The sequence below is a fragment of the Rutilus rutilus genome, assembly GCF_951802725.1.
Source record: "Rutilus rutilus genome assembly, chromosome: 1".
Taxonomy (NCBI): domain Eukaryota; kingdom Metazoa; phylum Chordata; class Actinopteri; order Cypriniformes; family Leuciscidae; genus Rutilus; species Rutilus rutilus.
This window is the reverse complement of record NC_140209.1, coordinates 54335100-54349404: the sequence shown is the minus strand read 5'-3', so window position 1 is coordinate 54349404 and position 14305 is coordinate 54335100. Positions and strand designations below refer to the sequence as shown.

At 38.9% G+C, this 14305-nt stretch overlaps 1 protein-coding gene across 1 annotated transcript; it reads left to right on the top strand.

Annotated features, from left to right (window-relative positions):
- The first annotated feature begins 838 nt into the window (after positions 1–838).
- Positions 839–12401, top strand: metrnla (meteorin like, glial cell differentiation regulator a). The gene is made up of 4 exons (XM_084388572.1): positions 839–1257; positions 5549–5937; positions 10666–10725; positions 11514–12401. The coding sequence occupies exons 1-4, from the start codon at positions 1160–1162 to the stop codon at positions 11825–11827; spliced, it is 861 nt and encodes a 286-aa protein (XP_084244698.1). The 5' UTR covers positions 839–1159; the 3' UTR covers positions 11828–12401.
- Positions 12402–14305: the final 1904 nt, after the last annotated feature.

Here is a 14305-nt window from a genome sequence, read left to right as displayed (position 1 = left end):
AGAAACGTTGTTGCCACTATGCTAGTGTGTTTTGAGTGTAGTCACAAGAGAAAAAAAAACACCTCCAAGTCTCTGATAATTGGGTCCCTAGATATTGCAGTTTTTATGTCGTATCAGTCACAAGGTGAAAATTGTAAGCTGGATTCAATTGAAATGGAACGTCCTCAAAAAGCTTTGAGACAACATTCATGATCATAGTGATTAATACACCTTACTGAGGGTTAGAGGTTAATTAATTGTCTTAAGCCACCTTTCTTTAGGTCTATGTATGTTTTTTAAATTATAATCACTGTTCATTTTCCATTGATGAATATTTATTCATTTGTATAGGTCTACATGCTTCCTGTTCAAACATGTAAATTCCTGGTTGTCCCGCCCTTGCGCCAGTAAACAGGTCATCAGAGGAGAGAAGAGATTTTGGGGAAGTTATTTTGATTAAAGATTATTATGAGGGCACATGAATAAACAAAAAACAATAATACGCACGGATAAATAATTTATAATAAATATGCTACTGCAATATTCCATAGGCTAACGACAAAAAAAAAAAAGGAATTGTCCATTTTGATTTTGTGGTGACTTATTGTAGTCTCGCAGACTTTTGGACCCCAATGTATGTTTGCTTTGATATATTTAGAAATAAACAAATAAATAAATAATATCTTCAATTCTTTGTTAGGCTATTATGTCTTTAATGAACAAATGAGCCACGCTAATCATAAAAATTGTAGCGTCTTGAAGTACTTCTGCGCATGCGTCCTGTGTCAGTCAGCTGGCGGTGACGCGCAGAGGAATCCGAGCAGAAACCACTCATTGAACTCTTGAGGAACGCGCCTCCAGTGGAGTAGAGCGCTCCTGATGACTGCGCATGCGCGGTCTTCAAAGTTCAGTGAGCGGCTCTGACTGCTCGGATTCCTCAACGCCGTCTTCAGTTCACTCAAATACTCACCGCGCGCGACATGAGTGAGCGAGCGAGCGAGCGCGCTTCTCGGACTTTCGGCTTTAGTTGCTCTTTTTGAGTAAATCACGGGCTAGAAAGTGAAACGATACTGAAGAAAAACACGATGTAGTGCATATTACCGACGCTGGACTGTTAAATTTCATACCTGCAAAGCAGAGTTGTTTAGTATCGCGCTGGAGGAGAAGTAGACAGACAAACATGCTCTCGCCGTTCTTGGCGTATTTTCTGTCGCTTGTGGTTCTGTGTAGGATTGCGCGCTCCCAGTACTCAAGCGACCAGTGCAGCTGGAGGGGCAGGTGAGACATGCTTTAAACATTTTCTTATTATACAAGTGCGCCCTTATTACTCGTTTGCTATTAATGTAAAAATAATTTCAATTGAGTAAATTGCAGTTGGAGGTTTAACTCTTTAAAATCCAAAATTAAATTTGTTGAAGCCAGTCAATGTTGTTGTTGAGCTAATGTTTTAAGTTCAAACTTAAACTTATTTTTATACTAAAACAAGTAGAATAGTAACATTAAATCATAATTAATGTTATTACAGTATGCGAAGTCTCAGTATGAGCAGTAGTATAGTCTATCATTAGTAGGCTATTCAAGTTATGTTTAGGAGTTGTTGAGTAATTGTAGTTTTTATTTTATTTTTGTATCAGGCCTATTATTTGTAGGAGTTATGTTGTTATTTTGAGTGGTAGTGGTTGTAGCATATGTCTGTATTAATAACATTTTATCATTATATTCTTATTTTTTCAACTCATAAACTGTTCTCTTGGTCTGGATAGTTTAGATTTCCTTACTTTCCATTTACACAGTAAAAAATTATATGATCAATAAGTTATGACCACGTATGTTTTTACATTGCTTTAACTCAAATGATCAAAATAAGATTCAACTCATTTTTTTAAGTCAGTTTAAAGTAATTTAAGTTGAAATGACTTAAACATCCAAGTTGATTGTACTTAAAAATTCAAAGCAGAACTTTTTTTTTTTTTTACAGTGTTCAGTCTTGTTATTCTGTCCTGCTGTATGCTGAAGCTCACTGGCATAACCTGAAAGCAGAAACTCAATGATCAGTGATTCATTTCTGCTCACTGGTTTGACCTAACCCAGATTAATCTCGCATATATCATATGCAAATCACTCTGTTCTTTGTTTGTTTACTTTAGACAGTTGAACTTTTCTTGAGTTAGTTATACACACTCACGCCGGCTGTGACATTTTCTAGAAAACTGAGAAGCTTTTAGTTTAATATAATCTTATTTGGTCATCTTGGCTTTTAAATGTAAATGTGCATTTAAATGTGAAAATATGTTTTGATCGCATGGGTCGACGATAAATCTTAGTTCATGCTATAGATTTCTCTGCCACATAACTTCATCTCATTACAATGCTTGTTATTATTCCTAAACAATAGCTCTCTTCCTTCAAAATCCTTAAGCATAATTTGGCTCTCTGTGAAGTCTTTTTACAATAAAAAGGCTGAGTGTGCTGTACTCTGACTGTGCAGCCATAATCTGCTGTTGATTTGCCAGGTCTTAGTTCAGCCTCTCATTACGGCGGAGCTGCATTTCAAACGCTCTTAATTAAAGAGGAGCCGTTATAAATGAGGACACGGCAGCTTGTGAGTCTGCCCCGCACATGTGTCACCCCAGGCTCCACATGAGTTTTGGGTCCTCACCTCTCATTTTGGTGAGGGTTTAATCTGGGGTCTGCAGCAGGCTGATTGAAGAACCGCTGGAGGGTTCGGAAGCAGATGGCTCATTTTCTGCCTAACTGACATCAGGCCACAGACTCGAGGCGCAGAACCGCAGATGATGTCTAAAAGTAGAGGAGAGAGTCTTTTTGTGTGGCCGTTGGACAGCGGCAGGACTGCTGCCCGGACGTGCAGATCCTCGTCGTTTTGAGGAGTTGAAAGCGAGGGGAGGTTCAACTGCGTGACCTGCATTTGCACTTGCATGCTCCGGGTTCGGCTACTGTCTCTGCACTTGTCTGCGGAGAGGCCTGCGTGTCCTAGGAGCCATTGACTTGCGCTTCAAAAATCCTACCCACGGCAGTATGCCCAGTGTTGGATCTTGCCAAAGCGCTGGAAAGGAGAGAAGAAAAATGAGAGACGGTTAATGTGTATGTGTGTGCGCATGCCTGCACGTGACGGGTCATGCAGCAAGCCTTGCGCGTGGGTCTTAACACCTTGTGTGAAAAGACATTAACTTCATTCTTCCTGCTCGGAGAAAAGCTTTCCTTTCATATGAGCCTCAGCTTTGGACTCGACTCTGGCGCAGACTGTTCAGAACAATCGCCCTAATGTTTGAAGTTTCCTTTGCTGTGTTTTACGTTAAAGGCCAATGATAGAAGATCCAACCATCCTTATTTAGGGGATTACCCTTGGTGTGAGATGCCGCCATTTGCTTCAAACCAGACTGGTTTGCTTTGTTTAATCTACGTAGTTGTTTGTTAAAATTGACCAGCTATAACTCCAATGTCAGAATTAGATAAGTAATACATCACAATGTTTGATGTTTGATGACTGGCCTGTTCCAAAACTTAGTGAACTGCCATTTCCCTTCCAGTATTTTAAGGCAACATGCGATTGCTTCCAGACAGTAGCCAGTAAAATTATGCTGCCTTCTGAAATCATTTGTTTTGGCAGAATTCATGGATAAGCCAATCCCAGAATGATTGCTCTTAGTGAACACAATGCCTTCATGAAGTCGAAAGGGACATGGATAATGTTTTTTTAATTATATGATTGTATTTAAAGTCCCCCTGTAGTCAATAATTTTGTCCCTTAAAACTCATCTTTGATCACCAAAATTACATATTTAAATGTTTTTTTTTTCCTTGAAGAAAAAATTCTTCATGCCTTAAATATCTTGAGTGTAACTCTACACCTTTGCGTCGTTTAGTATATGCAGTTCTATGAATATGCAAATTAGGCCCGCCAAATTGGTTGACGTGATTGGTTACAAGGTAGTTTGTGACATCAGAAACCAGTGATTTTAAGGGGAAAATACTCAGCAATGGTGTTGACTTGTGAATTTGCAAATGGTTTGTCTTAAAGCATATTAAAAACACCCCATAGACATGTAAACAACATTAAAATCTGATTCTTTAACTGTATTTCATGCAGTACTGAATTGTTTTGATGAAAAGAGAGTAATATACTTTTTTCCCATTGATAGATCAATATGTTGGCCCATATTTTAAGTTTATCTGCTCTAGTGGTCGACCAATATATTGCCTTGGCTGATACATTGTATCGGTCAATATTTGGCATTTTTTTTCTGTTTGGTCATAAGTGGGACTTTTATTTTGACAGTACTGAGAACAATCATATTCACTGTGTACTGTATGTTAAATTAGCTTTGCCTGAACAGATCGCACAGATCTATCAGTGCCCTGGTTTCAGTGTTTACTTAGTTTTTATTCTCTCTTTTAAACTCGCAATGAAAGAGAAGAAGTGACAGATCTTTTCTTGTGTATCGTGGTATCTGTGAAACAGATTATCGGCGGGAAAAAGGCGGGGACTTGTTTCTATTCATCGGTTGTTGATTGGAATTTGAGATGTGGTTGTTTCAGTGATTGGAGAAGTCCTGCGTACGTCACCAGACGTTTTATGTTACGTTAAGTTATGTTATTTTGATTAAGCATTACGAAGTTGTCGAATATATGATATATAGTAAGTTCTTAGAGATATACACTTTTTGAAAACTTCTTGATTCTGTCTTAAACTCCCCCTGTAGTAAATTTGATCCCTTAACTAATCTTTTAACGTCTTAAAATACCTTGAATGTAACTCCACACCCTTGCCTCATTTAGTATACACGGTTTTATTATGAATATGCAAATTATCCCCGCCTCCACTCAATCACACCATCTCAGAGATCCACTCGTTGACGATCACACGTTGACCTGATTGGTTACAAGGTAGTTTGTGATTTCAAACCGTGTTTTTGAGACTGTCTTTGGTTCACTGCAGTTTTAAGGAGAGAATACTCAGCAAGGATGTTGACTTATGAATTTACACATGGTTTGTCTTGATTTTCACCACAAGGGGGACTTTAAGTATAAATCAGATTATTTTACAGATTTTTTTTTATAAATTAAACCAATTCGAATTGGTTCATTTTAAACTGATTGATTTCCAATTATTTCAGTAAATATTATGTAAATAAATATAGATTTAATGGCAGCAATTGTTATGCTTGTGTTATTTATTATCTTTAAATTAAATGGTGAGATGTCTTATTTATTGGCTTTATCGACCATCGGCCACAAAAAAATATATATTCGTTAACCACTAATCTGCAATATTCTTTCAAATTGTATTTGCCTCATTAAATTGTTTTATCATGTATATTGGCATTACATTGGCCATCACCTGATTTAATTTGTGTGAGCTGTGTATTTTTATGCTTATTAGAATGTTAGCTTCATGTTAACATCACAATCTATTGGAATCAGTTGTGTTTCATTTGAGGTTTGCTATTTGTGGGTCGCAGCCTGTTACTTTTGGGGTTGAGTTTCAGTTAGGATTCTGCCATTTAAAGTAGGGTAGATCCTTATATCTCCTTTCTCTGCCTTCTTGTAGTGGTCTGACCCATGAGGGACACACGCGGGATGTGGAACAGGTGTACCTCCGCTGCGCCCAGGGCTACCTGGAGTGGCTGTACCCCACAGGGGCCATCATCGTCAACCTGCGGCCGAACACGTTGTCACCAGCGGCGTCTCTTCTCTCCGTCTGCATCAAACCCTCTGCGGAGTCCAGCGGGACCCACATCTACCTGGACCGGCTGGGAAAACTGCGATTGCTCCTCCGTGAGGAAGATCAGGCAGAGGGAAGAGTGCACTGTTTCAGCATCCAGGACGGGGCGCTCTTCATCGAGGCAGTGCCTCAAAGGGACATCAGCCGAAAAATCACAGCCTTCCAGTATGAGCTGGTCAACCACAGACCAGGAGCTGATCCACAGTCATTATCTGGTATGATGTTCTCTTGATCTTTAAAGACTCCCTTGACAAGCACAGTTTTCTTTCATGTGAAGTGTTTTCTCAAACAGACTTCTTTTTTTTTTTTTTTTTTTTATCAAATTAAAGGAGTTGTATTTGGAAAAAATATATAACAGAAACAGCCAACCGTCATCAGCTAAAAAGGCAATTTTGATTTCCTGGAAGCTTTGATGGAACAGTAAGATTTCTTTTGTGGTTTTGAAAGAAGTTTCTCGTGCTCACCAAGACTGCATTTTATTTGATCAAAAATACAGTAATAAAAATAAAAAAGGTCTCTTGAGGTTACACTTTATTTCGATAGTCCACTTTAGACATTCTACTGACTATATAAGTAACTTTGCAACTACATGTCAACTTATTCTACTGAAGTGAACCAAAGTCTACTAATACTCTAATGAGAGTTAATTAACATGAAGATGCAAATTAATGAGAGATAGTTGACATGTTGTTACTTAGAGTTAGTAGAATTTCTAAACTGGACTAACCCTATTTGAATAATTTGCCAAATGTACTTTATTCCTGTGTCACATGATCCTTCAGACATCATTCTAATATGCTGATTTGATGCTCAAGAAACATTTCTTATTATCATCAATGTTTAAAACAGTTGGTCTGCTTAATGTTTTTGTGGGTTCTTTAATGAATTGAATCATTTAATGAATGAGTTTGGAAGAGTTTCTTTTGAAATTCTATTCAATTGCTGCTTTTTTCAGCAAAAAGCATTATTACATTTCCGTGACTCCATGGTTTTTGGGTACACGTACATTAATGCACGCAATACCAAGGGTTTGTTTATTTTGAAAAGCACACGATCCGTAGCTAATGTTTTCATGCCCAGCAACAGATGATATCTTTACCTCAGGAAACATCCACCCCTCTGTGATGCTGAGATCTGTGCTCATATTTATACTGGAAAGTGATACTGATTTGAACCTTGTTTGCCGTGTGATTAAATACTGTGTTATTCAGGACTTGTGGCGTAGGTCTCACGCTGAGACGCCACGAGCGCCCCGTTGCTTCTATCTGTCATTTACTCCGGAAAAGCATATTAAACATTTAGCCTCAGTTCAGAAATTAAATTTCAAGCAGTGCACCTGCTGAAACTGAATGGCCTAAAGCAAAGTAGATTCTTCAAATAGCAGGTCTGTTTTTCCTCTCCCAAACAAAGCTAAAGTATTGTTTCAGTGTGTTTCCCCCTCAAGGGTGACGCGTTCAGAGCTGCCATGTAAATCTGTGCTCTGAGAAACATTTAGTTAGATTTCTGCAGACACGGATACAGTAAAACCAGAGTAACTAAACGGTTTCTGTATTCTGGGACCGTGTGGCATTAATGCAATTTACTATAAACCCTTTTCCTTTATATATTATAAAATACTAGGACGTAGGAGGCATTGGAAATATCCTCAAAGTGTAAATACTTTGCACTTTGTGGATATTTCATACTTCTTTGTCAATAAATGCCACCATTGCACCATAAAGCATTTGCGTCCAGAAAATGGGCACTCAAATGTTTCTACGCATTTGAATGTGTCCTTTATCGTCAAGTTTGTGTTCGCCTGCTTGTGATTTCAGCGATCTGAGCGGGTAGATCTGTAAGGTGACCTGTTTTCCTTTTTCCGAGCTTGTGTGGTTTTTCTCTCTGCGTTCACCTCGTGAATGCTGACCTGCTGTGCTGGAATTGAGTTGCTTTCCATCACTGTGGAATGTGTCTTAGACCAGCTGTTGGGAGGATATATTATCTCCAATTCTTTTTTTTTCCCTACTCCCTTCCTCTTCCTCTTTTCCCCTGTCTCCCTGGCTTCCCCTCCCTCACTTTTTCCTTCATTACTTTTCGTTCCGCCTCTCTGAAGTGGTTGGGATGCAAGCAGAGTGGCATATGAATCTTTTCTGCATTAGCATGGAATGCAGGAGGGGGGGGGGACCAGATGTAGCTGGGACACTATCTTCCCCCTTTCACCCTGCCAGCGTGTGAAGTGGTTGTGATCCCAGCAGCGTTGCATTAATTTGGGGCAGCGAGGGCTGCTGACTCAGATGCCAGTCCATTCCTGCGGGTTCCGTTTCAACTTTTTTGCATGCGAGTCGCCACAAAGCTTTTGAAAAAGCCCATCTGCGCTCCAAGCCCAGCTTTCGCGTTCAGTACGTAAGCGCTGGCAGCAGTTAACGCTTCACATCAAAACTCTGCGAGGCCTAGCGTTCTGAAAGATCACCCGCTTTGAAGCTTTGGCGTTTGCCAGCTGTTGCGAAGCTGATTCCTGGATGACCTCTGGCCCTGTTGGTGATGCGACGCGCCTTGTGTTGCAACAACGGGCGACCTCTGGTCCGCTCTCCTCACCCACAGCTCCTCAACAGACATGACCGGACCAGCTCTGCTCATACAGTATGTGAAGGGCCAGGTTCAACAGATCAGTTATTTCACCGACTTTCTTTGCTAACGCTCCATCTACGCTGGAAGCAAGCTTGATAAGCATCGAAACTAGATTGATATTTTTCTAAACAATTATTTAGCCTACACTGTAAACGCCCATTGCAGTGCACATACTTCAGTGATTTGTAATGGGAGGAGTTTAGTTTTATAATGAGGGTTAAATGACTGAAAAGACATTTATAATGTCTTTGTTTTTTTGGGACATTTGTCTCTCTTATTTGCTACTTGCTTCCAGTGCAGAGTGGCTGTCAGACGCTATATACTTTTTACGACACTTCATAACAATTTGGCACCGGCTATTTGCACTAAGTGTAAATAGCAACTACATTCTATTTACACAAAGTGAAAATAGCATATTTTTAGCGATAGATGCTATTTACATGGTTTTAAAAGCAGTAGATTATTTTACACTGTGAAAAATAGCATATTTTTAGCGATAGATGCTATTTATATGGTTTTAAAAGCAATAGATTCTATTTACACTGTTAAAATAGCAGCATTTTCTTAGCAATATGCTATTTACACTAAGTGAAAAACAGCGATTAGATTCTATTTACACTATGCAAAAATATCAATATTTCCTTTGCAATAAGTGCAAATAGTAGTTATGCTATTTATATTTCTAAATAGTGGCAGATACTATTTGCACCTCAGTGTTGTTGTTGTACATTAAATGGTATGCTATGATAACATAGTGTAAATTACTATATTTATTACAATTATTAAATGGATGCTGGCTTATTAGGACAAAGCCCTCCCCTAACCCTAACCGATAAACACTTGATTATTAAACACCCGTTAGACACTTTATTTCCATTTTTCGAATATTTTCTTGATTTTTTTTGAAAATAAACGCCTTTCTGATCTGATATTTGATGGGAAAAGGGAGTTGAGTGAATTCGGCAAAGGGCAGATTCGAACTTGGGTCGATTTGCGTCAACATTATGGCACACACCTTACCCCTACACTATTGCTACTGTTGGCAATCCAGCGTCTTCCGTGATTTTGCCTGGCCCAACCAGACGTCAGTAGGCGGAGTTAACGTAAATGGCCTCTGCCAACAAGGTAAATTGTGTAAATAGACACTCCATAACAACATACGACACTTTATAACAATTTTGTTGTACTTTACAGCTAGGGACCAGTGTATCCTTGCATCGCGATTCACTAAAAGCCAGAACACTTTGAAAAACTACTTAGCAATGCTCTGTGAGCCGCCCACAAGAGTTTTGGCCAACCAACACTCACATTTACTTCAGGAAAAATGTCATTTTGAAAATCTTTTTGAAGCCCCTCAATCTACCTGCACTAATAGACAACTAAACTTGTGTCTGGTAGCTGTGGACAACGTCCACTGACACACCTGCCCAACCCAACAGAGCGTAACCCATAAACCTGTAAAACACCCATAAACCCTTCACCCAGCCACCTGAATCAACCAGTCGCTCTGCTGCAAGCCTGGGGGGGGGGGCTTGAGACCCTCCAGACGAACGTGCTGGACTATATCTGCGCGTGGGGGCCGTAATGACCCCGGAGCCTGATTTATTTGGAGAGAGAAAACACGGCGATCAAAGCCGACACGGTGCTGCCAGTGTTTAGGTTTTGCTGATTGCCTTGTAGCCGTCTCAAGATTCTGCGGCGACCTGAAAGCGAGGGAGTGTTTTTCTCTTGTCATGTGTCGCTATGGGTTGTAAAATAGTACAAAGTGTTCGACGCACCCCAGGTTGTTGGCACAGGTGGAAGTGCTGTGCAGTGTTGGCTCCTCTAGATGTTTCTTTCTCTTTTTTTTTTTTTTAAACCCAGAGCTTCTAGTCCTTGCAGTCGCTGCTCCATGTTTGAGTTGTTCTCAGCTGGATCTCATTTGCGTCGGGGTGTGAGGACACTGTGTGTGTTTGTCAGTGTTTTTCTAGAGGGGGAAGGGTCGAGATGTTCCCCTCCTCTCCACCAACACAACATCCTGGTGGTTAATTACAGATGTTTTTTTTTTTAGTTTTTTTTAATGAGGAGCCTTTTCTCGCAGGCCTCCCCACATCTCTGTTTGGTTAGAGGCCAACTAGCCGTGACGATAAAGTCGGCTTCTGCACGCTCAATAAATCTGCAGCAGAAATTAATTATGTCTTTGAAGGTCCAATGTGAATTGGGAGCACGTGGCGGGTGTGGATGTAGATCTGTGTTCTGGTTTGTTAGACAGATTTCTAAAAATAACACACATGTGATGGTTGTTTCTCGTTCAGTGGCTGTGTTTGGTCTGATTTTGTTATTCTGTATCTCCACAGCACCCTGCCAACCCTGTACAGATACGGAGGTCCTGCTGGCCGTTTGCACCAGTGACTTTGGTAAGACGAGCCACATCTTTAAAGAACTTTTGTAATGTTTTTAATGATCAGTAGTTAAAAAGCTAAATAAATGCCTACATGTTTCAGAATTACGTTTACAATTAAATTTCAATTATAATTGGGAAACGATCCTAAAGCATCCTTCCCACCTGGCACTATTTAAGATACATGAATACTGTTCTCTGTCTGTCTGTCTGTCTGTCTGTCTGTCTGTCTGTCTGTCTGTCTGTCTATCTATCTATCTATCCATCTATCTGTCTTTCTACACATCTATCTATCTATCTGTCTGTCTCATCCATCCAACCATCCATCCATCTCTAGCCAACATCGGAGTTTGTTTACAAACTTTACTCATCTTGTTAGTTTAATAACATTAATTATGCATATCTCTGAATCAAATCAGCCCTCATTATGTCTTCTTTATCGAAACTTGCATTGCTTTAAAATCCTGGAAAAAAAAATCTTACAAATCCAGTTGATTTCCTAAAGAGGTGTCTTATGCTGTTAGTATCATGATGGGCCATCATGATGATATTTGGAACATGTTTTTAAAATATCTAGTTTTTATTTTATGTTTGAATCAAAAATGTTTCATAATGCAAATTTATGTTAAGAGAAAATTCCAATGTAGATCCTTTAGGATGGGTTCCCTATTGTGCTAGTTCAAATGGGAATCCCATACACATTCTTTGAGGATTGTTTGACCAGGGATGTCCCGTAACGCAATCAATATGGAAAAACCCACCAACTATGTTTGTCTTATGTAGTTTTATTTCTCTCCTCTACAGTGGCACGGGGGAATATTCTCGGTGTGGCAGAGGAAGAGGACCAGACCTCTGTTACCGTGTCCCTGAGTCGCCTATACAGACAGAAGACACAAGTGTTTGTGTCTGGGGGCGGCCGGGCCAAACGCTGGACGGGCTTTGTGAAGATGCCCAGCCAGTGCGGGGTCAAACCAGGGGATGGCGAGTTCCTTTTTATAGGGACGGTGAGATTTGGAGAGGCCTGGCTCAGTTGCGCTCCACGGTACAAGGACTTCCTTAGGGTGTATCAGGACGCACAGCAGCAAGGGACCAACCCATGTCATTTGGACACAGACTGAATTCTTTCCAGGAAACCACACGGTCCGCCCCGTCGCGAGGAACTGTGACCCCGCGAGCAGCTGTCTGTCTCTGTTTGTGTCTGCAGACAGGAGAGGTTTAGGTCCGTATAGACTGCAATATCGATGCAGAAACCTCTCGCCTGCTGTCCCAGCATTCCCTGAGACACGACTCGTGCTCTTAAAAACATCCCGCTAAAACAACTAAAGTTGGACTTGTATTTACTAAGCCAATGCCGAACTCTCCTGACATGTCTTAAGACTGATATTTTCAGATTTTTTTTTATTTTTTTTTACTTTCTTGCGGTCACAATGTAGCAGACCTGGCTGTTGAATGTGTAAAATGTGAAAAGAACATTCTGAAACGGAAGTCCCAAATGCTTTGTAAAAAGCTTGTTGTACAGTTTTGCAGTTGTTTCTATGACAGAAATATATTGAAGAAAAAGCCTGCTTTCTAATTTTAATTTTTTAAGAAAATTTGAAGTGCAATTCCTGCCTGTGTTTTGTCTTCAGGCTGTTCAATTGCAAATGTGTCTTTCCAAGGATTAAAGTTCTTTTTTTTCTCTTTGGAATTAAATCATGTGTCTGTGTTTTTGTTCTTTGCTCACACATGGTCACTGTAGTTTTATTGATGAAATGTGTCCGAAAATGATTTATCATGTACTTGTTCTCTTTAGTTCTTAGGTGGTTGCTTACTAGGATTTTAACAAAGGGCTAATCCCAAATCTGAATTCTGAATATTCTTGAGACATTTCTGCTAAACTGTGTGAGATGACGTTTTTCACACTAATTTGATCAACCACCAGGGGAAAATTGAAAGTCAGATTGCATAGAAACGTAATATCACACATCTCCCCTAAAAACCCCACAATTTGAATAGTATGCACAAACGGGGCTGAATAAGTTATACGCTTCAAGTGATAATTCACCAAAAAAAAAAACTGATAATTTAAATGAAGATCTTTTACTGATCCACATGTCGTTCCAAAAACATCCATGACTTTCTTTCTTCTGTGGAACATAAGATATTTTGAAAGTCCAAACAACATATCCTGGACCAAAAAAAGAGACTCTTTTCAAAAGATCTTCCTTTTGTTCCACAGACAATCTGTTGTTTTCTAATCAAAAACAGGAACAAAATCCCTTTCAAATGAGTGAAAACATTTTTTAAATGAAACGCTTTATACAATGCAGATTGTTTCAAAAAGCAGCTTTACAGGGATAAACAGGAAAATAATGATTCAATGATGCAAACAGAATTCAATTCTGCTGTAAAGCAGCTCTAAAAAGTCATAATTTAGTTGAAATCAGTGCATTGTTGAGTCATTTCAGTTCAATAACTGTAAAGTACATCAATTATGAAATAAGTTCAATTCAGCTATAAAGCAGCTCTGCAGAAAACAGTGACGTCATCATCTCATGCAAAAGTGTCAGTGCAGTCAAATTAATAATTTTAAACACCGGTTCTGTTTAATGATGCTTTCCATGAATCCAAAGGTTTCTACGATAAACTTTTGGAGTTATGGCACTTTTTGTTGTTCATAGCTTAAAAATGCTTGGAACAAGTTCATTTCTATTCCCTGGTTTGTTCAAATTTCTGCCCCAAATTATGAGCAAGCGCAATAGTGACGCTTGCTTGGTAATCACTGCTGATGATTTGAGGTGTTAGTTTCACAACTAAGCACATTTGAGTTCATAAGTTTACAAAACCTTGGCTTGCACAATATGCAAAATGTGGTAACACTTTAGAATACTGTTCCTTCATTAATGAATAATTACACAGGAACAAATGAGTAACGCACTATTAACATTATAGTAACTACTATTAACTAACAAGAAACTCTGATTAACGAATTAGTAAGTCATAGCGTTCAGTCGAATGTGGTAGTTCACTATTAGCTAATCAGTAACTACTATTTTTCATACCTCACTGAAGACTACTAACTACTATATACAGGTTAATAATTAATATTAATAATGCATAATATATAATAAGGTAATGGTAACTCATTAGTAATTAATCAAGTGTTACTACATCCTTCTAAAGGAACTACTAATAATTTGGATCAGTATTCTAAAGTGAAAAACATGATAACTACCTAATATTGACTGAAGTCATTGTAAGTTTTAAGGCTTTTGTAAGGTTTTTGACAGTAATGACTCAAGTGTTACTACATCTTTCTAAAGGAACTACTAATTATTTGGATCAGTATTCTAAAGTGAAGATCATGGGAACACACTAGTAATGACTAAAGTGTTACCAAATCCATTGGAAGGAATTACTATCAAAATCTTACAAAAATCTCAAAAGCTTACAATGACTTCAGTCAATATTAGGTAGTTATCATGTTTTTCACTTTAGAATACTGATCCAAATAATTAGTAGTTCCTTTAGAATGATGTAGTAATACTTGAGTCATTACTAGTGGGTTACCATTACCTTTTATTATAAATTATGCATTATTCATGTTAATTATGAAC